Source organism: Myxocyprinus asiaticus, chromosome 3 (assembly GCF_019703515.2).
Source record: "Myxocyprinus asiaticus isolate MX2 ecotype Aquarium Trade chromosome 3, UBuf_Myxa_2, whole genome shotgun sequence".
Taxonomy (NCBI): domain Eukaryota; kingdom Metazoa; phylum Chordata; class Actinopteri; order Cypriniformes; family Catostomidae; genus Myxocyprinus; species Myxocyprinus asiaticus.
In genome coordinates, this window is record NC_059346.1 from 14208392 (window position 1) to 14232924 (window position 24533).

Genomic DNA, 24533 nt, shown 5'->3' on the forward strand with positions numbered 1-24533 from the left:
ACATTTTTGTCTGGGTAGTCTGTACGTTTTCACCACATTTTCACAGTACATGAAGTTGATTCGTTTTCCTTACTCTCTCCATTTCAGAACATGAAGGAAAACCCCATTCACATCATAAATGTGTCACTTAAACAAGCTGACACTGAAGATGATGATGCTTTAGTCACAGCTTTCACAGCCTTCGCTCAGTCCAAAGTAAGATGTCTAAATTAGACACTTGTCCTTTTGGTTGTGTGTGTGGTGGTCCACTGACTCTACTCTCTTTGTCCTAATTTCAGAAAGCCCTGCTCTATGAGTATGGAATCAGAAGGGTCACATTTTTAATTGCACAAAAGGTAAAAGCTTACATACACAAATGTGTGCAATTGTTTTGAAATTTAAGTTGATCAAAATTATGAGATTGATTAAAATTCAAATTTGCCTGTTCCCCCCCAAAGCGAGAGTTCCCTAAGTTCTTCACCTTCAGGGCCAGAGATGAAGTAAGTGATGCTTTTATTGATTGATCATTTAAAAATGCACATTATAGTGAAACTCATATATCAAGGAGAACTTGATGTACCATATTTGTACCACTACTTTTTATCAACTCATCTACAACAACACAAACCATGATGTGTCTGATGGCCGCTGGACTTTTTTTTGTTTGGTCTCCATAAGAAGCAATGTAAAAACTACTGAAACAAGCAATCCAGATAGAGAACAATTTTAAGTGTTAGTTGGAGTAAAAATGTGTTCAGGCTCATCTTGTGCAGTTGTTGGCTGTCATAACAACTTAGTTAATGATATCCATATAACTAACCTTTGGCCATCATTACTTGCTCGTTAAACTTTGACATGTCATCAAAAGACAGTCATTGCATGTTGGCTTGGCAATGTTTTTTTTTATATGGCAGTCAATATGCTGAGTATTACATTATCCGCCAAAAATGCGATTAAAAAACACTGGAGACCAGAAAATGAAAACAGGTTTCATTTATGAATCGTGAAACAACTGTTTTCATGAAAAGGTGGAAAGAACAGTCCATACATCAAGACCTGCGCATAGAAAACATACCATTCACTGAGACATCACTCTGGAAACACTGCTTAAGATATTAAAGACAACTTTAACAGCTTATATTATTGCAGTACCCCATCTCCATCTTATAAAGAACCAGTTTGGACAGCATTGACAGCGAAACATTGTCTTCCTTTTGTTCTCTCTTCACTCTCTAGTTTCATGAGGACAGAATATATCGTAATCTGGAGCCCGCACTGGCTTTCCAGCTTGAGCTGAATCGTATGCGTAACTTTGACCTGACAGCTGTACCCTGTGCCAACCACAAGATGCACTTGTATCTGGGTGCTGCTCGTGTGGAAGAGGGGGCAGAGGTCACCGACTATCGTTTCTTCATCAGAGCAATTATCCGCCACTCTGACCTCATCACCAAGGTTACCAACATCCAATTAGAATCTTTAAGCTATTTTAATCCTTTTGAGAATTCATAGACCCTGCAACCAGTGAGTTTATATCCTTACTAAAGGATTACAATGGTTGCTTCCTATTTTGGGGTGCTCCATCTTTATCTTCCTCTGTAGGAGGCCTCGTTTGAGTACCTGCAGAATGAGGGTGAGAGGCTGTTGCTAGAGGCTATGGATGAGCTGGAGGTCGCCTTCAGTAACACACCTACTCGCACTGATTGTAACCACATCTTCCTCAACTTTGTGCCCACTGTTATCATGGACCCCTCTAAGGTTAGCTCCCTTGACAACATGCCATTACATTGTGGAGACATCTACTTTTCCCATCATATAACTCTTGAAAATATTAACCACATGTCTACCTATTGAGTGTAATTTTTAACTGCAGGCAAGCATTGCTATTGTTCCTGTTATTTTTGAATATTTTCAAGGTACCCATGAGGTTTTTCTCCCTTTCTGCAGATAGAGGAGTCTGTTCGCTCCATGGTGATGCGGTACGGCAGTCGTCTGTGGAAGCTTCGTGTGCTTCAGGCTGAGCTGAAGATCAACATTCGTCACACCACCACTGGAGATGCCATTCCCATCCGCCTCTTTCTTACCAATGAGTCCGGCTACTACCTGGACATCAGCCTATACAAGGAGGTCACTGACCCAACCACAGGACAGGTATGGTCCACATCCATTGTCTAGTAATTCATATTTCATTTTAACAGTTGCAGATCACACCAAATGGTGCATATTATGCATTAGCATAGTACAGTAAATGTGTCGAACTCAAATTAATTTGGGTACTAAGGAAAGCTGGAGAAGATTCGTTTCCAACATGACAACAAGTACTCCATCATACAAAATATGGAACCTGATACGGAAAATGAAGGGAAAAAACAACGGTCCTCAAATACAACACATCAAACAGCACGGCACACTCTTGACTTCAAAATAAGAAATTGCAAACATTCTAGCAAAAACTTTCGAAAACAGTTCATCTATTGAGAACTGCCTTCCTGCTTTTCGAACTTTTCTTGCTCAACAAGAAAAAGAAAAGATTAACTTCGGCTCCAGTAACACAGAGCCTTACAACCAACCTTTTTCTATGGAAGAACTACAGCGAGCCATTAAAAAATGCCACGACACAGCTGTTGGACCGGATAAAATCCACTATCAATTTTTAAAGAATCTACCCCACCTTTCCCTGAAAATGCTCCTTAGAATTTTTAACTCCATCTGGATATCGGGAAAAATCCCATCTGCATGGCATGAAGCAGAAATAAGACCTATTCCAAAGCCAGGAAAAGACCATAACGACCCCATAAACTACTGCCCTATAGCTTTAACCAGTTGTTTATGCAAAACAGTGGAGAGGATGGTCAATGATCGCCTGGTCTGGATACTGGAATCTAAACACCACATAAGTAACACCCAATGTGGTTTCAGGAAAGGTCGAAGCACTACAGATCACCTTATTTGTCTTGAAAGCTATATTCGTGACGCCTTTATCAGAAAAGAACACGTTGTAGCTGTCTTCTTTGATTTGGAGTAAGCCTATGACACGACATGGAAACATGGAATTTAAAAGGATTTGTACCAAATTAATTTTAGAGGTTGACTGCCAAACCTCAAGGAAGTATCCTATCAGTAACCCTCTTCAGTATTAAAATAAATAGCATTGCAAAAGTAAAAGGAACAGACACATTTCTGCAAAATTCCTCCATGGGATCTCAAAAAGCCTAAAATCCATCTGGATTTAACAAGGAACCAAAAATCCAAAACGCATCCGAATGATTTCCATCAACAATTTCTGGACATAAGAGCAGTATACCCACAACATATCCCAATATACACAGATGGATCTAAATCTGGAAATAAAGTGGCAGCAGCTTTTGCAACAAACCAACTGTGTCAGGGTATCCGTATCCCTGACCAAAGTTCAGTTTTCACTGCAGAGGCAAACGCTCTACTACTGGCACTGAATTTGATTGAGACTGCTCCACAAATTAAAAACTGATTCAAAATCATGTCTTGAAGCATTGGAAGCTACTAAAACTGGTCACCCAACAATCGTGAAGAGTTTAATCAAACTGTCATCTCTTGAAGCAAAGAGTTTTAATATTATGTTCTGCTGGGTACCTGGATACTCAGGAATCTCCGGTAATGAACAAGCAGACAGAGCTGCCAGAGAAGCACTATCTACTGAACCAGTAAAATGCCCTATACCTTCCACAGATCTGAAACCAACTCTGAATGTATATATCAAAAACAAATGGCAGTCGGAGTGGGATCAATGTTTAAACAACAAATTACGAGAAATAAATCTTATTGTTGGAACAAGATATGTGTTCCCTTTTAATAATCGCTGGGATCAAGTCATTTATACACGATGCTGGATAGGACATATAAGACTCACACACCAATTTTTACTATCAGGAGAAAATTCACCAAAGTGCTCATCTTGTCAGAACCCACTATCCATTAAACATTTTACTGGACTGTCATACTTCTACACATCTGAGGAACCTTTATTATTCAGTTGATTCTTTTGAAAAGGTTTTTAATCAAGTGAATCCAAATTTAGTTTTAAGGTTTTTAGGAAAAATGAATCTTAAACACCTCAGTTAACTTATTTAACTATTTTAAATAACTAAACCTGGTTCCCGCCATGAATATAGCCATAGAAGCATAGAATTGTAAATATGCTTTGTAGTTGATATTGTTTCTTCAGATGACCATTTTCTTCCCACCACAAAACGTGGTCAGCAGTTTATCTTAAACAATCAGCTTGAAATGTTGCATTTGTGCTTAGATTATATTTACCTGCATCCGGGAGAAAGAGTGAGTTCTGTCTAAACCATTGTAATAGGAAATGGAAGGATAAGTATGACTTTTTCACAATATGATAGTCTATTGGATTTGCACAATTCTGAAACATGCACATTTGCACAATGCTTGACAAATTGCTGCACAGCCATTCGATTTGTCTGTGAAATCATACACTGCATGTTTTGGTAGATTTTATGGCCCTACTTTTGATTAATTAAGGGCAAAGTTCAAACTTTGCTGGACAAAAAAAGTTCAGACTCCACAGACTTAATATTTTTTTACTATTGTGCAGAATCAGTCTAACAAATATTTATATATTATTATTGTGGTGTATTCATTATTAATTTTGAAGTCATTATTTCCGAATAAAGCATTTGGCTTTGAGCACACCCTAAGTAGCAAGAGATTCTCTTATTGTCATATTGCTATTCTAATATAACACAATGTCAGTGGGGTCACTTGGTGAGCACTACTGGACAAGAGTGCTTTGAAGAAAGTGTCATCACAGCAAGATGCCTAAGCTGTTTTCATATTACTCAGCCAGCTCTGTCTCCCATTATTTAATATCACTAAATAGAGAATTTAACTTCCTATTGTTTTTATGTGTCACATTATAATGTTTTTTTTACCTGTATTCCTGTTCTGCAGATAATGTTCCAGTCATATGGAGACAAACAAGGCCCACTGCACGGCATGCTAATCAACACTCCATATGTCACAAAAGACCTGCTGCAGGCAAAACGCTTCCAGGCTCAGAGCCTTGGCACCACGTACGTCTACGATTTCCCTGAGATGTTCAGACAGGTGAGATGATTTACTATAAAGCTAAGACCTGCTCTGAGTCCGACAGTGATTGTGGTGTTTTTGGTAGTCATGTTCTCAGAGTAATTTTCACAGACATATGTCCAATATTTAATTGCCCCTTTGTTCTTTTTTCCTGCTATTAGGCCTTGTTTAAGCTTTGGGGACCAGGAGACAGCTACCCTAAAGATGTTTTGATGTGTAATGAACTGGTCCTAGATTCTCAGGGCGGACTTGTGCAATTGAACAGACTCCCTGGAGACAATGAGGTGTGGAGAATTGTCCACTTAATTTAAAATATTCCTTCAGCAGTTTTCTGAGGATTCTCAGTGTAGATGGTACTAATTATCTGTTGAACTTTTAGAAAAGGTATGCATGCATCAGACCTGTAAAATTATTTTTATTACTGATTGCCCCCTGAAGTAAATATTAGTGAATGTCATTATCATATACATAGAAAGCAAACAGTATCTTATCACTATGTTAGTCATATTTGTCCTCCCCTTCCAGGTTGGAATGGTGGCCTTCCGGATAAAGATGAAAACTCCAGAGTACCCAGAGGGGCGGGATATCATTGTTATCTGTAATGATATTACTCATATGATTGGCTCATTTGGACCTCAGGAGGATCAGCTGTTTTTACGGGCCTCTGAGCTGGCCAGAGCAGAGGGCATTCCACGCATCTACATCTCAGCCAATAGTGGAGCTCGAATCGGCCTGGCGGAGGAGATCCGCCACATGTTTCAGGTGGCATGGATTGACCCTGATGACCCCTATAAGGTGAGCCAATGCTTCTTGGAGTTACAGTGTAAAATCAAACAAGTGCACATTACATTTTGAAGATTGCGTCTCACTCCATTGTTCTGTTTTACCCCTGCAGGGTTTTAAGTACCTCTATCTAACCCCTCAGGACTACACACGCATTAGTTCCACTAACTCTGTGCACTGTCGGCATGTAGAAGAGGGAGGAGAGTCCAGGTGAGCCAGTGATTATTTAAAGCTAAAGCTGACAAGGCTGGTCCACTGGATTCATAATTATTGGAATGACCTAAACCCAAACACCTCTCTCTATATCTCTTATGTGTTTGAATAAATGCTCTTTTTGTGTGAATGCCTCAGGTACATCATCACAGATATCATTGGGAAGGAAGAGGGTCTTGGAGTGGAGAATCTGAGGGGTTCAGGCACTATTGCTGGAGAAACTTCTCAGGCCTATAAGGAAGTCATAACCATTAGCATGGTGAGATTTAAAACCTCTCCATAATGGTTTCAGATAGATTTCAGTATTTTGTCTACAATGGACGCGAGCATCACGTCAAAAGCAAATAGGTCCCATTATAATCAATGAAGCTCTCTACTCTTGAAGCGTTGCGCCGACAGTAAATGGATTTCCCGTTCCATTGTGCTGCACGCGCTGATGTTACTCCTGCCAACAAGACAAATAAATGGTTTTGAATGTTCACTTTGAACGTGCGCCCAGTGTAGACAAGGCGTTTCGATGAAACAAAGAATATTTGTATTTGGTGACCACAATGTTGTGTTTTTAGACAAAATTTTCTACTTGTAGTGGTTGCAGTGTTGGTTGATATTGGTCTTGCAGTGTTGAAAGACCTCATATTAACTGAGACTACATAGAATATTTGTGCTTTTAAAAGGTTAATTTGTGACATCGCACAACTGTTTATATGAACCGCGAAAAGCTAAATGGAGTTCATAACGAAGGTTTGGGAGGAGCTTGTCAAGTTAGTCCTATCAATCACAATGCAAAGTGCATATAAGCAGCTGCTTACCTCTATCCTGTGACAATTCATCCAGCATTCCTCCACCTCCCCAGCTGCTCCTTCATTACTAATCTTAACTAACTTCAGTTAAGTAGTTCGGACTCCGGAAGGGGGGCGGGGGGCCTAGAGCTGGAGCCAAGCCGCATGCTTAAGGCCCTCATGCTCAGGCCTGTCCTTTACGGCAAGCTACATTTGTTTACCCTTTACAATCTGTTTATCATTTCCACTTCAGGGGCTAGGTGGACATGAAGACTTATGAAAAGGTTATCAAAAACAAAACAAAAAAACTAAAACTTAAAAGGAATGGTGACCAGTCACATCTCCTAAAATATGTAATTTCTCTTATATATTTTAACCTAAAATGTGTCATTTAACCATTTGCAATAGATACATGATATGTAGATATTACATCTGCTTTGGACATGTAATTCAGTTTAGAATATTTGGTGTTCTTCTAGGTAACATGTCGTGCCATAGGAATTGGGGCATATCTTGTGCGTCTGGGGCAGAGAGTAATTCAAGTGGAAAACTCCCACATCATCCTGACTGGGGCAGGAGCACTAAACAAGGTGTGGAATTTCAACCTATTTTCCATTTCACACCTAGAGTTACACCTTAAACTGTACAGTGTCATTTTTATGGGTTACATTTTATTTATTTATGAGGACAGATGAATTCACTGTAATTCAACAATTTTCTTTGAATTCTGAACATATTTCTTTGATGTGATTTCTTGAAGGTGCTGGGTCGTGAAGTCTACACCTCCAATAACCAGCTGGGAGGGGTTCAGATCATGCACAACAATGGAGTGACGCACACCATCGTGCCAGATGACTTTGAAGGGGTGCTTACTATTCTACAGTGGCTTTCTTACATGCCCAAGGTATAATGTTTTAGTTGTTTTTGCTCTAAAACTTATTTTAAGCTGAAGGACAAAAGGCCAGAAAATATATTTTGTATTGATTGTCATAGCATGTTTTTCATATTTATTAACCTCAGTTTATACTGGTATTTGTATCATCATTTAGAACAATCAAAGTCCAGTTCCGATAATGCCTCCCACCGATCCAGTAGAGAGACTGATAGATTTCGTTCCCACAAAAGCCCCTTATGATCCTCGCTGGCTGCTCTGTGGACGACCCCATCCCAGTAAGTATCAAATAATGAACACAACTAGACTCTAAATCTGTGCAAGATCTCAGGTTAATGTTTCATGTCCAGCCTTCCGCACCCTGACCTTATGTGTTTGTATTTGAACTTGTGTTGACAGCTGTGAAAGGAGCGTGGCAGAGTGGATTCTTTGACCATGGTACTTTTTTGGAGGTGATGGCGACCTGGGCTCAGACAGTAGTGGTGGGGCGTGCCAGGTTAGTTAAACACTAATCTAATATGGTTCATTGTTTCATTATGACTATCTCAGAATCAACTGAGGCTGTGCAAAACTCATTCTTGCTTGAAAGTATTTTGAGTTGAGTGAGACTGTGAATGTCATACAGGCTTGGTGGGATTCCTCTTGGGGTTATTGCTGTGGAGACACGCACTGTTGAGGTTGCCATTCCTGCAGATCCAGCCAACTTGGACTCAGAGGCCAGGGTAAAAGTCCTGACACGCTTCACCGGAAAAACATATAGGCCCTTACTGTGGATCCTAAATGGCTTCCTTGTGTTTAACAATGGGATACATGCTAAATGTTTTCTCTGTTTGCTGTTAGTAAATCCCAATGTATACTTTATACCAAAGTTCTGACACGAACGCTTAGCCTGTCAAAGTATACTCCATATGACGGTGCACGCATTCACAGATGGTTAGTGCTAGTACTATGAACTATTTCTCTTATGAGTTTAGACCCATAAAGATGTCTTTATATTCCTTCAGAATCGAGTTTTACAAATGCAGGTATCTGCTGACCTCCTCATACATGTGCTCTTGACTTGCACATCCACTATTTTTGTTTTTAACTTCGTCTCCTGATGTTTACCAGCAATTACATCTTTTAGTGCTTCTTTGTGACAGCTGCTGCTCAGATGTGCGTGTTGCCCCCTTATGGACCCACTAATTAGTGCAAATAATTCCAGGTGCATGCCCATTCTGCGCGTTCGGTTAGAAAAATCGGGCTGCACTTGTTCAGTGCTCGAGCACTCTGCTGATGATGAGATTTGCGTCACGCGTCCTGTACTGAATACTTTGGGCTTTAGACATGTATCTCATGTATTGTAATCGGTATGGAAATAAATGGTTTCAAAACAGTCTCTTTTTCAGCTCCTTCAGCAGGCTGGTCAGGTATGGTTCCCAGACTCTGCCTATAAAACTGCACAGGCCATAGAGGATTTCAACAGGGAAAAACTTCCACTTATGGTGTTTGCCAACTGGAGAGGCTTCTCTGGAGGAATGAAAGGTTCAAAGCTGATTTTTCATCTTGCTTAATTGTCCAAAACTTACTTGCTTGATTAAACAAAACATCTCTTAGTACTTGTACAGTGACAATAAAGAGCTTGACTTGACAAAGATGTTTGGAGATGGTTTCTCTGAACCTGCACCCTGCGTATTTCAGATATGTATGACCAGGTCCTGAAGTTTGGTGCTTATATCGTTGATGCACTACGAGAGTACAGCCAGCCTGTACTGGTCTACATCCCTCCCCATGCTGAGCTGAGAGGAGGATCATGGGTCGTCATCGACCCCACTATCAACCTTCAACACATGGAGCTCTATGCAGATCGTGAGAGCAGGTGTGCCAGCAACACAGCTACCCGGTTTTCTCAGTTCTTCTCTCACAGCTCTACTTATTTGACTTGCTCCTTTTAATTCCTCTCTGCTTTTCTTCAGAGGGGGAGTTCTGGAGGCAGAGGGCACAGTGGAGATAAAGTTTAGAAAGAAAGATCTGCTAAAGACCATGCGAAGGATTGATTCTGTATATCAACGCCTGGCTGAGCAGCTTGGTATGTTCAATATTCTCACTTAAATCATTCCTCACTGCCCCAGGGACTCTACTTGCTGATTTGCCTGACACACTGTCCACTGTTGAACTGAGTGTAGGCAAGCCGGAATTGTCAGTCCAGGAGTGTAAAGATTTGGAGGCCAAACTGAAGGCCAGAGAGGAGTTCCTTCTTCCCATCTACCACCAGGTGGCAGTGCAATTTGTGGACCTTCATGACACACCAGGGAGAATGCAGGAAAAGGGTGTCATTACGGTACGAACACAAGAAACCAAAATATTAGGCATTCAAGACTCCATATGTCACTGTCTGGACAATATGTCCTATCTATGAAGAAAAAGTTAAACAGTAATAGTGCTGTGGATCCTATCAAAGAAATACAGGAATCTAATGGGTCATTCTGGTTTTTCACAATCGTTTAACCATGTGTTGTCAGGACATTCTGGACTGGAAGAATGCTAGGTCATTCTTTTACTGGCGTCTGCGGCGACTGCTGTTGGAGGAGGTGGTAAAGAAGGAGATTGTGCAGGCAAACAAGGACCTGAGCAATGGACACATTCAGTCCATGCTGCGCCGTTGGTTTGTGGAGACAGAAGGGACTGTAAAAGTAAGAAAAGTTAATTCATACCTGATTAAAAAACAAATGAAAATGCCTATACTTTCTGAAGTCAAAGATGCGGTAGATTCAGACACTTGTCAGTTTGGGATCAGAAATCGTATTGCCAGTAAGTTAGCAGTATATAGTCTAGGTTTGCATAAGATTACATCGATTGAACTCCTGAAAAGTGAAGTGTATTATTTCTGTGCCACTTGTGGAACAGAACTGCCAAAATAATTTTTCTCAAAACTGGTTTCCCCAAACACTCTTGGTTATACCATAAGTTGACCTGTCAGAGTGCTCAGACAAACGGAGAAATGTTAAAAGCTTCACAAAGCCTCAGTGTTTACACTTTCTTTAGAAAGTCGATCTATAAATGACTCGCCTTTAGTTGTCTCTGCCCATTAAAGGGATAGTTCACCCAAAAATGAAAATTCTCTCATTATTTACTTACCCTCATGCCATCCCAGATGTGTATGACTTTTTTTCCTGCAGAACACAAACAAATATTTTTTTAAGAATATCTCAGCTCTATAGGTCCATACAATGCAAGTGAATGGTGGCCAGAACTTTGAAGGTCCGAAAAGCATATAAAGGCAGCATAAAAGTAATCCATAAGACTCCAGTGGTTAAATCCATATCTTTTGAAGCAATATGATAGGTGTGGGTGAGAAATAGGTCAATATTGAAGTCCTTTTTTACTATAAATCTCCACTTTCACATTCTTCTTCTTTTGTTTTTGGCAATTCCCATTCTTTGTGCATATCGGCACCTACTGGGCAGTGAGGAGACTTTATGGTAAAAAAAAATAAAAATACTTAAATATTGATTTGTTTCTCACCCACACCCATCATATCGCTTCAGAAGACATGGATTAAACCACTGGAGTCTTATGGATTACTTTTATGCTGCCCTTATGTCCTTTTTAGAGCTTCAAAGTTCTGTCCACCATTCACTTGCATTGTATGGACCTACAGAGCTGAGATATTCTTCTAAAAATCTTTGTGTTCAGCAGAAGAATGAAAGTCATACACATCTGAGATGGCATGAGGGTGAGTAAATGAGAGAATTTTCATTTTTGGGTGAACTATCCCTTTAAGCTGGGATAGTAGTATTATTGTAACATAAAAAAAATAACACATATTATTTAAGCTGTAAAACTGTAAATTTGACCCTAAAAAGCTTATATTTAATCCCAGGTGAGGTGTTGGTGATTGTTTGATAATGGGATGTTTCAGGCATACCTGTGGGACAACAACAAAGTGGTGGTAGAGTGGCTGGAAAGCCATCTCTCACAGCAGGATGGAACACATTCCGTCATTAGAGAGAACATCAAGTACTTAAAAAGAGACTACGCTCTCAAACACATTCGCAGGTATATTTTCCCACTGAGATGGGCATTCATTTTTTTCCCCTTGTTTTTCCAAGTCACATTGAGATTAATATCAGTTCAGTCATGACAACTCTCTGAAAGATTTAGCATGTTAATATGGGTATGGCATATTGATAGGATATTCGTTTTGGCAAACTAGATCTGCCACGCTGCTGCTGCAGAGCAAGAACAGAGACTTGCTACTACTAGAACATACACAGACACAATGAGTTAAGCATGTGGTCATGCTGCATCACAATTAGACATAAATACAATCCCCAGTAGGGTTTCAGAAAAAAGTCTCACAGCACACTGCAGTGAAACCGGTGTTATGAGAAATCGATTCCCCCCCTGAAAATCAGGTCTCCTTCTGATGTCACAGCAGTTCCTTTGGCTGAGGGACCTATTAAAGGGTACCATATTCACTGCCTGAGTAGAAATCCTTTAAAATCTATTTATGATGTATATCGATATAACTTTATAATTATGACATTTAATGATTTTTAAACCATAAGTTACAATAGTATATAATAGTATGTAATTGAAGTTATAGATTGTGAAATTAAAGTTGTGTCGTTGTTTGTGTTTTCAGTTAGCCTAGACTTCAATGACATGCTATTATGATAACATAATACATTTTTGCTCAGGCATAACAAACGGTTACCCCCATTGGGAGTCAATTTACTGGGTGGACTCAATTTATCATGACACCAGATTACTTGCAGACTTAGCTCATTTAAATGTTAGGCAAAGAGAAAGTTGATTGGCTACTCGATAACACAAAGGATCTATCAGCTTACACCATGTGAGCCGATTTGCTTGACATATCACATATGAGCAAGCTGATTGGCTAACTGATAACAAGTTCAAAGAACCTATCAGCTTACACCATTTGAAGTTGCATGCCTAAACTTAGTCATCTGAGTTTCATGTAAAATTTACCACAAAAACCATGACCAACATATTTGTGATTAAGGGTTAATGGTCAGTAAAGTCCCGATATACTACTTCGCTCTTTGTTTATGGGTAAAAAGAAGTTTGAAACAGCCAAGCAACGGTATACTGTTTTGCGAACATTCAGACACCCGCTGAGCCACTGTGGGAGGCGTTTAGAAGTACATTTAAATATGAGGATGATTTCAAGACTACACGTAAAACCTTAACTAATATGACATTAAAATGTGTTATTAATGACTTAATGCCTCATTCTTTGAGTAGAATTCATATGAGGTCAGTAAAAGAAGCTGTTTTAACCACACAATGATAACTTAAAGAAATATATATGCAGTAGATTGTCTCTAATTTGTCATGTTTACAGTCTGAACTCATGACGCTATTGCGCTAACATGCTATATGCGGCTATAATATGCACCGATTACACTCTGTTATTGTAATTTATGATGACTGATACTATTGCAAAGATTAGTGCATAAAAGAGTGTTAATGGGCAAAGTATCTTACTTTGGGCAGACGTGTGAATGTCTTTCACTGCAGATGGCACATGAGTGAATGGGTACAAACTTTAGTAGATTTCATTCCTTTTGTAGACTTATTAAACAAAAACAAAAAAAATGCATGACATGGTCTTGTAAAATGTCTCTACGCAAACGATCATACAGATGTAGGTAAATTTGCAACAGCTCGCTAATAACTAAACGCCGGTGTGTTCATATTGACTGATTTTAACTGACTGAACAACTAAACTAAATTAGCTGTCAGCCTCCATGTCACACCTACCGATAACGTGGACCAATGCAGTAAGGTGTTAAGCCCCCGGTAAGAAGTTTTCCTAAAAGTTCGCCCCAGAGAGCTATTACGAACCATGTAAACAAACTCAAAAACATATATATTTTTTTTTTTTTTTTTGCTAGATTTTGTTCTAAATCACACCTGTTCATTCTTTGATTTCGTATGAAGCATATCAGGGGCCAAGTGGTTATCAAAGCAGGCCTATTTTAAAACAGGAGATTTAAGTATCCATAAAACAATTTTCTCATGGAATTTTACTGCATTATATGTTTAGCTTAGTCCAAGACAACCCAGAAGTGACTATGGACTGCATCATCCACATGGCACAAAACATCACTCCCTCACAGAGAGCCAAAATCTGCCACCTGCTGGCCACCTTGGACAACTCCACTACCAGCTGATCTCAACCATTCAGGAACTTAATAGAGCAACACAATCTTGTGCTACACAGAGACTCAACATACAGTACAACATTAAGACTTAGTGGTATGTGTAGGTAGGGTTTAACAACTTTTAGAATAGTTTTAATTAGTAAAGTGCCTTGAAAGGAAATCAAAAGGGGGAAAAGGACATTTTGGTCAGTAACCTTAAAGACGCACAATTTCAAATGTCAAGCGATCATATAGTTCACTTATCTTTGTGCAGTTTCTGTTTGTGTGTGATTCACAGCTGACATGTTAGGACAAACATTTCTCACATGAGCATCATAAGATTACCTTGAACTCCCTGCCAAGAGTGAAACCGGTATATACATGGTATTTATCTTTGCTTCACATTTGTGCCTTTGTGTCATTTTTGTTGGATAAGCCAACAGATGGATGTACAATACGTTGAAGAGACTGAATAATAGATTATATGATTTTTAGGCTCACCAATACGTGAAGCGTACATACAATCTGCATGGTACTTCCTAAACAAACGTATTAAACCAAAAGTATTAAGACTATAATTAGAGTAAAGTGAAAGTATTATAACCAAAGAGAATCACTGTGCCTTGACAAAAAAGCTTGCTTTGCATGCGTGTAAATATCAGGGTAATTCTTAATATCAACTTTCATAACCAGTTTTTAACAAATATTTCATTAGGCTAATACTTAATGAATTGTTCATGTTCATTCAAATAGTTGTCATGAATTTGAAGAAAATATTTTCACATACATGATTTACTGATATGCTGAGTGTTATGTAATGTTTGATTACTTATTAATGAAAGTTATTATTAAGTGTTATCAATATATGTTCTACTGTCTATTTTCCTGACTTTATTTTGGTTGTGTATTCACATCCTTAAAAAGACTACACTAGCCTATGCTTTTAAATTATTTCACTTGACTACAGGAAATACTTCTTTTCATATGAATGCAGCCATGTGTGCTGAATCTATGAATGGATAATATGTTTGTATATCCACTGGTGCTGTGCCATGCTTACTTTCACCAGCTTTCATGCCTTTACTAGATTGTGTCTTTGAACCAAGACCACAGAAACAGCTGTTTCTAATTGCCTTTGTTGACTGTATATCAGGATGTTTTTTTAAATAAACTCATAATTATGAAATAATAAATAATTTATGTTTTAATCTAGATGGAGTTGTAGTCATCTTTCCAGTTCCTAATAATTATTTTTTGTTAAATTTAGAGAAGTTGAGTAATTCTTATACTCACAAGTGAACATAGTTAAGTAGTGAAAATATATTTTTCGAGTGCTGTTTATTGTCGATGCATACTGTATAAACCTGTCACATAGCTGTGACTGAGAAATGTTGCCTGAAGTGCCTGATAGACATATTACCATTTTATTTGAGTGGAATGAATACATACAATATTTCTTTTTTTAATATTGTGAAATGTTATTGCTTGAAGTCATTTGAAATATTTAGATATGTAACAAAAAAAACAAAAAAAATGATTTATGTCACCATTTCAGCTCTTTTCATAAATATAAATAATGAAACACAAAAATTAAAGAGCAGATATAGTGCCTATCACAGTACAACAAAAGACACACAACTAAAATTACAAGGCTAACAGTTAAATGGACAAAATAAGAAAACAAGTTTCTTTAATGGTACAGCTTGGCAACCCACCCAAAATCATAATTCCCATTATTTTCCCTGTTCCTTTAATGTTGTGTGTAACTCGTAATTTGGATTGTTTATTAGGAGAGCAACACTATAGTTAGTAATAATGATGTTTGGTAACAATGCCAGTACGACAATCTGCACTGGACTGTTATAAAAAAATCATTCAACCCCTTGTGAGTCACATTCTCTCACACGGCAAATTGTATAAAAACTTAATGGCTGATTTGGTCCCTTAAATTCCACATGAGTATTTCATGTACAGAGACAATGCTGTTAGCCAGCTGTAAAATCTGCCTCTGAACAAAGTCACTCATTGTTACATTACAATAAACACTATTAATTTCAGTTTAGGATTTCAGTTGTCACTTTGATGTCGTTTCTCTGCAATAATTTCACAAAACTTTTCTGGTTTGTGCGTTTCTGCCTTGGAAGAAATTTGAATTGCAGGGAATTTGTTTTGGAGTCCATGACACACCACGAAAGCTAGGACTGAAAAGCTTCAACCAAAATTTTATGGATGGTCCTCTGCAGTAAAGCTTGGCTTGCTTAATTTCTTGTGGGTGGAATTAAAGCAAAACAATAGGCTTAGTTCCTCCTTGTGTGTTCATGTGGTACTGGTTAGAAAGGGCATCCACAGCCGAGTATGAGGAATAGAGGCCTGTCACCTGCAGGTCTGGGTAGGCCAGTCCTCCTGCAATGGACACAGGCGTGGCATTGCCAGTTTCCAAGTCACAGTCAGACAGCCGAAGTGGCGAGTTGCTGAGTGTACCTAACGCTTCTAGGTTAAAGCTGTCATCTTTCATCTCCTCCCAAAGATTTCCTGTAATCAACAAAGGTCAGGATTTTTAGATGTTAGCATCCTACACAAACAGATGTTGCTTAAATATTCCTGTTTTATGAAAGAAGGTTTGCATCCTCCTTAACTTTTACTGAATGAGTCAATACAAAGTAGCAAAAAGAATCACTATAAGAGAAGAAAAATTCAGTGCCATTCAATATTTAGTGTCTAGTTGACACTAACCTTGCCAGGAAAAGTCCATAATACTTGGGTCTAGTGCATCCACCTCTGAATTCACATCAGTGTGAATGGTGTAGAAATCACTGGTCTGCTTGGCAGGATGCTGGGGCAGGGAGCTGTTTGTCAGGTCAGGGACTGTGTGAAGAGGTGGTGTCTGGGCAGGGGCTGGGGAGGTGGGAGCCAAGCGAGACTGATTCTGAAGCTGCAGTTGAAAGTGCTGGTGCATCGGGAGGCACTGCAGAGACAAAGTGACCACTGGCTGGTGCTGCAGCTGAGCTGGCACTGGGAGAGTTTGGCCTGGGGGACAGCTGGGCAAACGAGTCATGCCAGTATCAACAGGCTTCTGTCTGCAGCACTCTGGTCTGTCTGTAATGAGTTTGTCTAATTCATCTGGAGAAATAAGTATCAAAACAGGATAACATTAAAGAAACGTTGACAACAGTGTACTGTTACAGTTTATTTAATTTAACCTCGTGCAACCCTGCATACACATGCATGGATGTTGTATTTTGTCTTCACTATACACAACGCATAATTTAAATTCATTTAAATGACTGATCTCAGTTCAGGAGACTCTGTGCAGTCAGTAAAGAGTTAAACTTTTGACGAGTTTCAGGCTGCAGATGATGTTTGGCAGACATGGGACAATGGTAATCAGTACATGGATTCAGAATCTATAATGTATCATTTTAATTTAATAAGGCTGGCAGTGATTGGATGATGCTGGCCATTACTTTGAATCATAATTAATTATGCAAATTTCGGATGTAATGTCTGTAACGTCTGAAGAACCTGAATAACAAACAATCCTGGAAACATAATAAATAATTTGATTTAAAAAATCTGACTTTCTATAGCTTGGTATTATTTAAAATTTCACAACTTAGTCCCGCTGTCCACATATGTTGCCATCAATTTTTAGGAAAACTATTTACTCTAGAATTGGTTTGTTTCTTTTTTGTTTTGTTTTTTTGCATGTTTATTAGGTGCTACTACTTACAAATCAAAAAGGGAAATGGAAAATGCACACAGCAGTCACACTCTGGTCTCAGGAGGTTAAGAACAATTTCTAGTTATGTCAACAACTGAAAATCATGGAGTGTAGGACAAAAGTGACAATTGTGATCATAGTTTTAATAGCAATCAATCAAATATTTGTCATCAATTTTATTGCCCATTGCTGATTGCAGTCAGGGATTTGAGACCTGGATTGGCCATGCTGCGGCGGATGGCGGGAAGATCTTTGCGTTTCCATTTTTGCATCTCCTCCTCCATTTTGTCAATCTTTGCAGGGTTGAGTGCCCATAGGCAACCCTTCCTGGAGGAACCACTCATCTTGTTCTCCACCTTCTCAAAGCACTTATTCAGGGACAGGTTGTGACGTACAGAGTTCTTCCATCCATCAGGTGCTGTCTGAGGAGTGCAGTAACAGACAATATAGGCTAATGTAAGCAACATGTTATGCCAACTTAGTCCATCTAATCTTTGGTTTGCTATTACACAAATGGCTTACCTTGAAATAAGGGAAGTGCTCTTTCATAAAGCTGTAAATCTCACTAACAGGAAGGCTGCCTGTCTTGCTGTTTTTCAAAGCCATGGCAATCAGACAGCTGAGAATGGATCATTTCAAATATAGTTATGAGCTGTAATGTGCAGAAATTAAATATTGTTTCTGTTGCCAGAGTTATAATTTTTCAGAGATTCCTCCAAGCATGAATGTATTTTCTCCAGCTTGATCTCATGACATTAACGTGACAATGGCACCATTTTTGCAAACCAAAATTACATTTTTCATAACACATTTGGCTGCAGTTTCCCAGTGAAATGTCCAGCGGGGGTGTCAAAAGCAAGTGAAATTATGTAATCAGATGATGTTTTTAAGGTGAATATTAGATGGATGTTTTAATGAGTAAAATGTACCTCCCTAACCTACAATTTTAACCTTAAGCTTATCAATAGTGTCCTAAAAGATAAATGAGAGGTGAACAAAACAGACATCCTTACCCTAAACCTAACTGATAGTGTTTTATAAGCACATTTAACATGAAAAGGCACGTTTTCTGAAGCAACCAAGTAATTTCGTGCTGCTTCTATGACACTGTCACTTCACTTTCACTTTGAGCATCCTTGGCTGGGATCGAGGCTCTCCAAGTACATAGTCCAACACTCTATAAGGTAAGCTACCGCAGAAATTAATCTCATTGGAATAAATGTGTAAATGTAGGTGGGTCTGTAATACAAGCGTTAAAATGTATTGTTTTTTTAAATGATGCGTTATAGTAAAAGTGTTTGATAAAATAACATAGCAGGGTGTGAGTAACTGAGCAAAAATATAAGTATTTATAAAGTCATAAACAGCCATAGTACCCGTGATTTGTGTGAAAGTGAATAAAACGCACAGTTGTAATGCCTCTGATGTTCATTTCACCAGGAAACTGCAGCAAAACTTTGATAGTGGCACGTAAAAGCAAAAATGTAGTTATAGTAACGTTCATTCTGTGGGACTAGGTTGCTGAAACTTAAGTCACCTGTATGAGTAGATGGGTTTAGGGAAATTCTTGGGCTGCAGGTCTTGGTTGTGAGCAGCAATGCGAGGTTGAGGGAACAAACCCTGGCTGTTGTAGTTGCCATAAAGTCCACCTGGAGAACACTAGGGAATATGACACAGAGCCTTTTAAAAGGTTTTCTTTTAAAAACATACTGGTTATAAACACAAGGAATGAAATATTTATTAGACTTTACAAATCATACTAAACCTGTTGGTTTGCCTGAGTGAAAGTGAGCACTTGTTGAGGCATGGCTTGGTACACTGATGCAGCACAAGGATACCCAGGGGAAAACTGGGGCATCTACAAGAAAAAAACAACAAATCTCTATTTAGGATTCTTTTTGCTCAGTTACAAATGGTCTTTTAGACCTGAATATACATAACAGGTATTTGTGTCTTTAAAATGTTAGTGAATCTGAATCATTACTCACGCTGTTGATGGCCAGAGGGCTATGCTGCATTTCACTTTGTAGATGAATGGCAGATCCTGCTCCTCCTGCTGCTGTCATGCTATTCATTTGAGCTAAAAGTTTTAATAAGGTGTGATTTAGTGGTTTCTTCAAGCTGGATTTTGTTTATAAAATTGTCATTTAGTCTACTTTTGATAAGGCACAGCTTTATAAAAATACGTTTTTTTTTTTGTTAAGAATGGGGTCAAAGAAATGTTCTGTAACCATAGGTCTTCAGCGTGAGAGCTAAATGTCAGATATGCTGAACAAATAAAAATGATAAATAGATTAACAAACAATTAAATCTACATTTCTGGGAGAAATAAATCCTGATCCCATCCTCCCTTCTCTAAATAGTTTCTATCAGTGGTAATTGTGTCAGTTTTTGCCATTTATTTCAATGACAAAAAGTGGCCCAATTTACCTGAATCCACCCTACTTGTATCTTCTCACACAGCGTGTGTAGAGCTCCTAACCTGTCTGCCGCTCTAGTAGGCTGTTCTGAGCAGAGTTGCTGAAGTCTGGTCGCCCACCCCTGATCTGCTGAAGGCGGGGAACATCCACAGAGGTGAGCCAAGACAGGGACTGAAGATCACCAGGAAGCTCGTCCTTCAGCTGCGACGTGTCTGTAGTCAGAAGTCTGCAAAAACAGGACAAATCAAATCTGAATAACACATAAAAAGGGGGTAACTGTAGCTCTAAGAGTGCGCAAAAATTGCATTTTAACAGTTTAATTGCATTTTACTTTTGTAATTGTTTCAAATGGCCATTGCTTAATATTACAATTATTTTTGACCTACATAAAGTTAATCCTTTGTATAAATACATGCAACATGAGAAGGCCTTTTTTTTTATTTAGTGTTTGGGAATAGAAATAAAAAAAATCTCTCACCCTATGATCTTATCCAGTGAGTTATTTACTCGCCCATTTATTCATTTGTACTATGCAACAAGAGAGGAGAGAAACCCCCTTGAATTCTCTCCAGACTTCCCTACACACTCACTATTCAGTCCAATAATTGGGGTCGCTATGACAACCCTCACTTTTCAGTTATTTTGTGAGTCTGGACACTTCAGTCCCCCCCCCCCCAATTAAACCAACCTCTAACAGTGGTCAGGTGACCACTGCCTTCTTCACTGTCATTGGCTGAATCATATGTAAACAATGCATGAGATCATTTGAAACATGGGTATGTGGCACACGTTGCCTGCAACAGTTGGTCCGGCCCTATTGAAAATTGATCACCTATTGTGTTCCAAACGACAAATCTGCACAGCGGCACGTGGCTCTATTGTTTCCCCCAGACCCTTCCTTGATTGTCTTTACCGTTTTTTTAACCAACCCCTTGCATTAATCTACTGGAATGACAGGCCTCGCACAACAGAAAAAATAGGATGCCATCTGTTTCTCTGTCCCTTTCCACCCAACCCTTGTCCCCTTTTGCCCCTCCCCCTGCCTGGAGGCATCAGACAGTACCTAAGGGGGTAGTTGAAGGAGTTGGAGGTCAAGCCACACTGCACACACAGTCTGCCACCTGAATAAATTACAGCATTGAAGGAAGAATTTAGGGACTTGGCCTTGAGCACTCTGGATGCTCTGGTTCAGAGCTTAGGAATAATTATACTACACACACACACACACACACACTCCTAATATGAAACCTTAGACACTGCACATGACAACACTGACAGCACTATACCGTCACTGCCATGTGTTTTGAAATATCTTCCTAACAACCCATCACAATACAAAGACATGAAAAAGATGCCTTGCAAATCCACACAGAGAACAGGACAGTTTAACACCTGCTTCATGAGACCTGCCTCTCATTCAGGAGTGATAATTAGTCCTTTTCTGTTGTGTGTATCATTATAGGGAATTGTAATAGATTTCTCTATACACCTAGCCATTATATTTTGCCCTTTGGCATATTAGAAATGCACACTGATAGCAGTTATAACTAAAGTGAAATTAACAATATTCTGCAGTCTTAATTTTTATTTTATTATATAAAACTATTCATAATGTTTAAAACCTGTATTGACAATAATATTAGCCAATGTGATTTTAACAGACCATATATTTTCAACTTATACATTTGTCACATTTAATTATGCCAGCAATATCATATATCATATAACATCATATAATAACTACAAGACTAATATTTACTAATAAAGACTAATAATTTTTCACATATCACAAACTCTCTCTCACATAATCTTAAATATAAAATATATTCAGAAATTGTTCTAAGTAAATGTATAAAAATAAAATAAAAAAGCAAACTGTTATGGAACTAAAATCCTAAATGATCCAACAGATGTCCTAAAACTGGTTTTGGCATGACAAAAGCCAACAATTTAGTGTAGCCAATGTCAACCACTTGTTGTGTTGCCAGATAATGGCTGCACTGTAATCTCTGAAACTGACATAAACATTTAATTGAACTAATTCTACAAGAGTTTTTGTTTGAGGAAACTTTGTCTTACACTCCAGGTCTGAGAATTACTATTTAATTTTTTAATTTTTTATTTTTTTTTTTGTACTGATGCACAAATACAATAAAGGAAAACCATAATAACAGTATTCATTATGATAAAAAACAGCTTCATTAATTGGGAGGAGAGGGGGCTATATTTTGTAAAGAATTCATAACATGCCACATAAACTCAAATTTAGGATCATCAAGAAAGAGGGCCTACAGCCTTGTACTTATTAGCATTTCTAAAGTCTAATTGTAAACCCAGCTGTGTATTGTACAACTTTTTACGGTCATTTGGGTGCAGTTATACAAGTGGAAAAAAATATTATTTTATTTGCTTATTGATGCAAACCATTAAGTGTCCCACAGAAAGGGGGAGGCAGGCGCACACAGTCACAGTTTATCACGGCTCAAGGCGCACTCGTTTACATTCTAATTGGGAGCCACTTCTCCTTCGTGGGGCCCCCGCCAAGGTCCTCAATCCCTCCGTGCGCCGACAGCGGGCGTGTAAACAGAGCTGATGCTTTCTGACAGATCTATTCAGAGCAAAGATGATGTATTCTCTTGCTCCTTTCTTTTTTCACTAACCCCAATTCCCTGCCTCTCAAAACACACCTTTATTTTACAGAAAAGGGACAGTGGGGATTTTATTAAGATTAGCAGCTCCCCTCTTCTTCCTTAAATTATCTTTTTTATTCTCTAATCGGCTACAATATCAGAGTTCAAAAGAAATGGGAATTAGTGATCAATGGAAACACCCCCTACCTGTAGTCTTGTGCAGAGGTGTGGTGATTTTGTTCAGGGTTTTCATGAATTCCTGACATCCTGCTGGATGTAATTCCACTTTCAATCATCTTCTGGCAGATAAAATGGATTTAAATGAACCATACAAATCGAAGAACAGAAACATAATTTTAGAAATGTGTCAGCAGCATCTAACATCTAAAATAACACAATATTTGACTTTCTCAACATCTTGTGTGTATATATATTTATATCTAAAATTATTTAGATATCATTTAAAAATAAATATTTAACACATGAAGACAAAAGAACAGATAATTGATTTGCAAACATAATCAAATTAATGAGTAGATCATAAGCAATGCCACAATAAACACAATAATCTCACAATAACTGAGATAAAAGAAAACAAATTTTATCATTACCATCCAGAGTTTAGATTATATCTGTATTGTTGGCTAAACTGAGATTATCGGTCATCGGTCACCGTTACCTGTCAATCTGTTCGCGGGTCTAAACTTTTAATATTGAGATAATATTGGCAATATTTAACAGAATATGTTAACCGTTTCAGACCTAAATATAGACGAGTAACTTCTGCTTATAAAATAGTCAATTATTAAAGCCAGACATCATATTATCACAGACATGGATGTACAGACGTTATAACAACAGTCCGGAACAGGTACGCTGTCTCTTTATGTTATACCTATCTTTAAATATGTAGAACTAGCCTATATATATATATATATATATATATATATATATATATATATATATATATATATATATATATATATATATATATATAAACCGCATCTTACCTGTTTGTGCTGAAGTTGCTCTGGGTTGCAGATAATCTTGGGTAATGAGACGGAGGAAATGTCTACTGTTGGTTGGGGCACTTGTTCTCCCGAAAGAAAAAAAAAAACGTTTTTTAAATTTCCCTCTCCGGTGCTGTTTGCTCTCGACGGTCATGCGCACTTGTGCACACTCAGCACCAGTCGTGGGGTGGGAGGGGGTCTCGCGCTCTGACAGCTGTTGCAACTACAATCACACAGACTATCTGTCAAGGGCATTTCTCGACCTACTGGAAGTTTCCACTGTTTTTATTTAATCAATACATTTCCATCCTTCTTTTTATGTTTTCCCTCAGCCCTTTTCATCCGCAACTCAAGGTGAGATCGTCCAAACCACAGGTGCGCCTTTTCATGGGTCCTTTTAAACCAAAGTGCAGGTGCTTTAGGCTTCTCCCCCCCCCCCCCCCCCCCCCAAAAAAAAAGAAAAAGAAAAAGAAGAAAAAAAAAAAAACACACACATTTAGAGTTTAGTAAAATTCCTCTATATCTCTCGCATTATTTTCGTTATTTCCGCCCTATAAAGTCCTATAAATGGTCCAAGCAGACTCGGAGAAAATACTCAAACGTGTAACAAATACTGTCGTGATTACCATGTCCCCGAGTCGCCATTGGCAACAAAACATCCCAGTTCCTGATACTGTTTTTCACTTATCCAAATTTAAGTCCATTGCTTTTGTAAGCTCTATCTAAAGGCACATCCTCTTCGTGCGGTTCTATGTGACATTCTGTCCAAATGAGAGCAGTAGTTCAGTTTACTGGTCATGATTTAACCGCCTTTGAAGCCGCGTCGTTTGGATACAGTCAGAGACTTTAATACAGTGCGGCGGGAA

General features: G+C 38.5%; 2 protein-coding genes across 6 annotated transcripts in view; one reads left to right on the forward strand and one right to left on the reverse strand.

Moving 5' to 3' along the window:
- The window catches only part of LOC127418333 (acetyl-CoA carboxylase 2-like), a 44367-nt gene extending 29269 nt beyond the window's left edge, over window positions 1–15098 (forward strand). For 3 of the 4 annotated variants that reach the window (XM_051658910.1, XM_051658922.1, XM_051658930.1), the window contains 23 exons: window positions 88–195; window positions 279–335; window positions 438–479; window positions 1216–1431; window positions 1579–1734; window positions 1924–2127; window positions 4927–5082; window positions 5226–5348; window positions 5590–5859; window positions 5960–6057; window positions 6199–6319; window positions 7319–7429; window positions 7600–7743; window positions 7889–8009; window positions 8131–8227; window positions 8357–8453; window positions 9108–9255; window positions 9412–9589; window positions 9687–9799; window positions 9897–10051; window positions 10233–10403; window positions 11633–11769; window positions 13790–15098. In XM_051658910.1, coding sequence (XP_051514870.1) covers window positions 88–195; window positions 279–335; window positions 438–479; window positions 1216–1431; window positions 1579–1734; window positions 1924–2127; window positions 4927–5082; window positions 5226–5348; window positions 5590–5859; window positions 5960–6057; window positions 6199–6319; window positions 7319–7429; window positions 7600–7743; window positions 7889–8009; window positions 8131–8227; window positions 8357–8453; window positions 9108–9255; window positions 9412–9589; window positions 9687–9799; window positions 9897–10051; window positions 10233–10403; window positions 11633–11769; window positions 13790–13916 — 3150 coding nt within the window. In that variant the 3' untranslated portion in view covers window positions 13917–15098. Of the gene's footprint in view, window positions 1–87; window positions 196–278; window positions 336–437; window positions 480–1215; window positions 1432–1578; window positions 1735–1923; window positions 2128–4926; window positions 5083–5225; window positions 5349–5589; window positions 5860–5959; window positions 6058–6198; window positions 6320–7318; window positions 7430–7599; window positions 7744–7888; window positions 8010–8130; window positions 8228–8356; window positions 8454–9107; window positions 9256–9411; window positions 9590–9686; window positions 9800–9896; window positions 10052–10232; window positions 10404–11593; window positions 11770–13789 lie in introns of all 4 variants that reach the window. The other variant, XR_007893411.1, reaches the window with a different exon arrangement.
- A 196-nt stretch (window positions 15099–15294) lies between these two features.
- Window positions 15295–24086, reverse strand: LOC127418736 (forkhead box protein N4). 2 transcript variants are annotated; one of them, XM_051659501.1, is made up of 10 exons: window positions 23668–24086; window positions 22865–22953; window positions 20090–20253; window positions 19596–19687; window positions 19373–19465; window positions 19145–19266; window positions 18130–18226; window positions 17822–18029; window positions 16620–17006; window positions 15295–16418 (listed from the first exon to the last, which is right to left on the reverse strand). In XM_051659501.1, the coding sequence occupies exons 2-10, from the start codon at window positions 22951–22953 to the stop codon at window positions 16165–16167; spliced, it is 1506 nt and encodes a 501-aa protein (XP_051515461.1). In that variant the 5' UTR covers window positions 23668–24086; the 3' UTR covers window positions 15295–16164. The 2 variants fall into 2 exon arrangements, with proteins under 2 accessions (XP_051515461.1, XP_051515450.1); XM_051659490.1 differs by having other exon boundaries at window positions 22865–22956.
- Between the last annotated feature and the right edge of the window lie 447 nt (window positions 24087–24533).

Coding starts and splice junctions, on each gene's coding strand:
- LOC127418736 (XM_051659501.1), bottom strand. CDS start 22,953: ATGATTGAAAGTGGAATTACATCCAGCAGGATGTCAGGAATTCATGAA. Junction 20,254..22,864: donor ACCTCTGCACAAGACTACAG/GTAGGGGGTGTT, acceptor CTGTTTTTGCAG/ACTTCTGACTACAGACACGT. Junction 19,466..19,595: donor GCCCTCTGGCCATCAACAGC/GTGAGTAATGAT, acceptor TTTTTCTTGTAG/ATGCCCCAGTTTTCCCCTGG.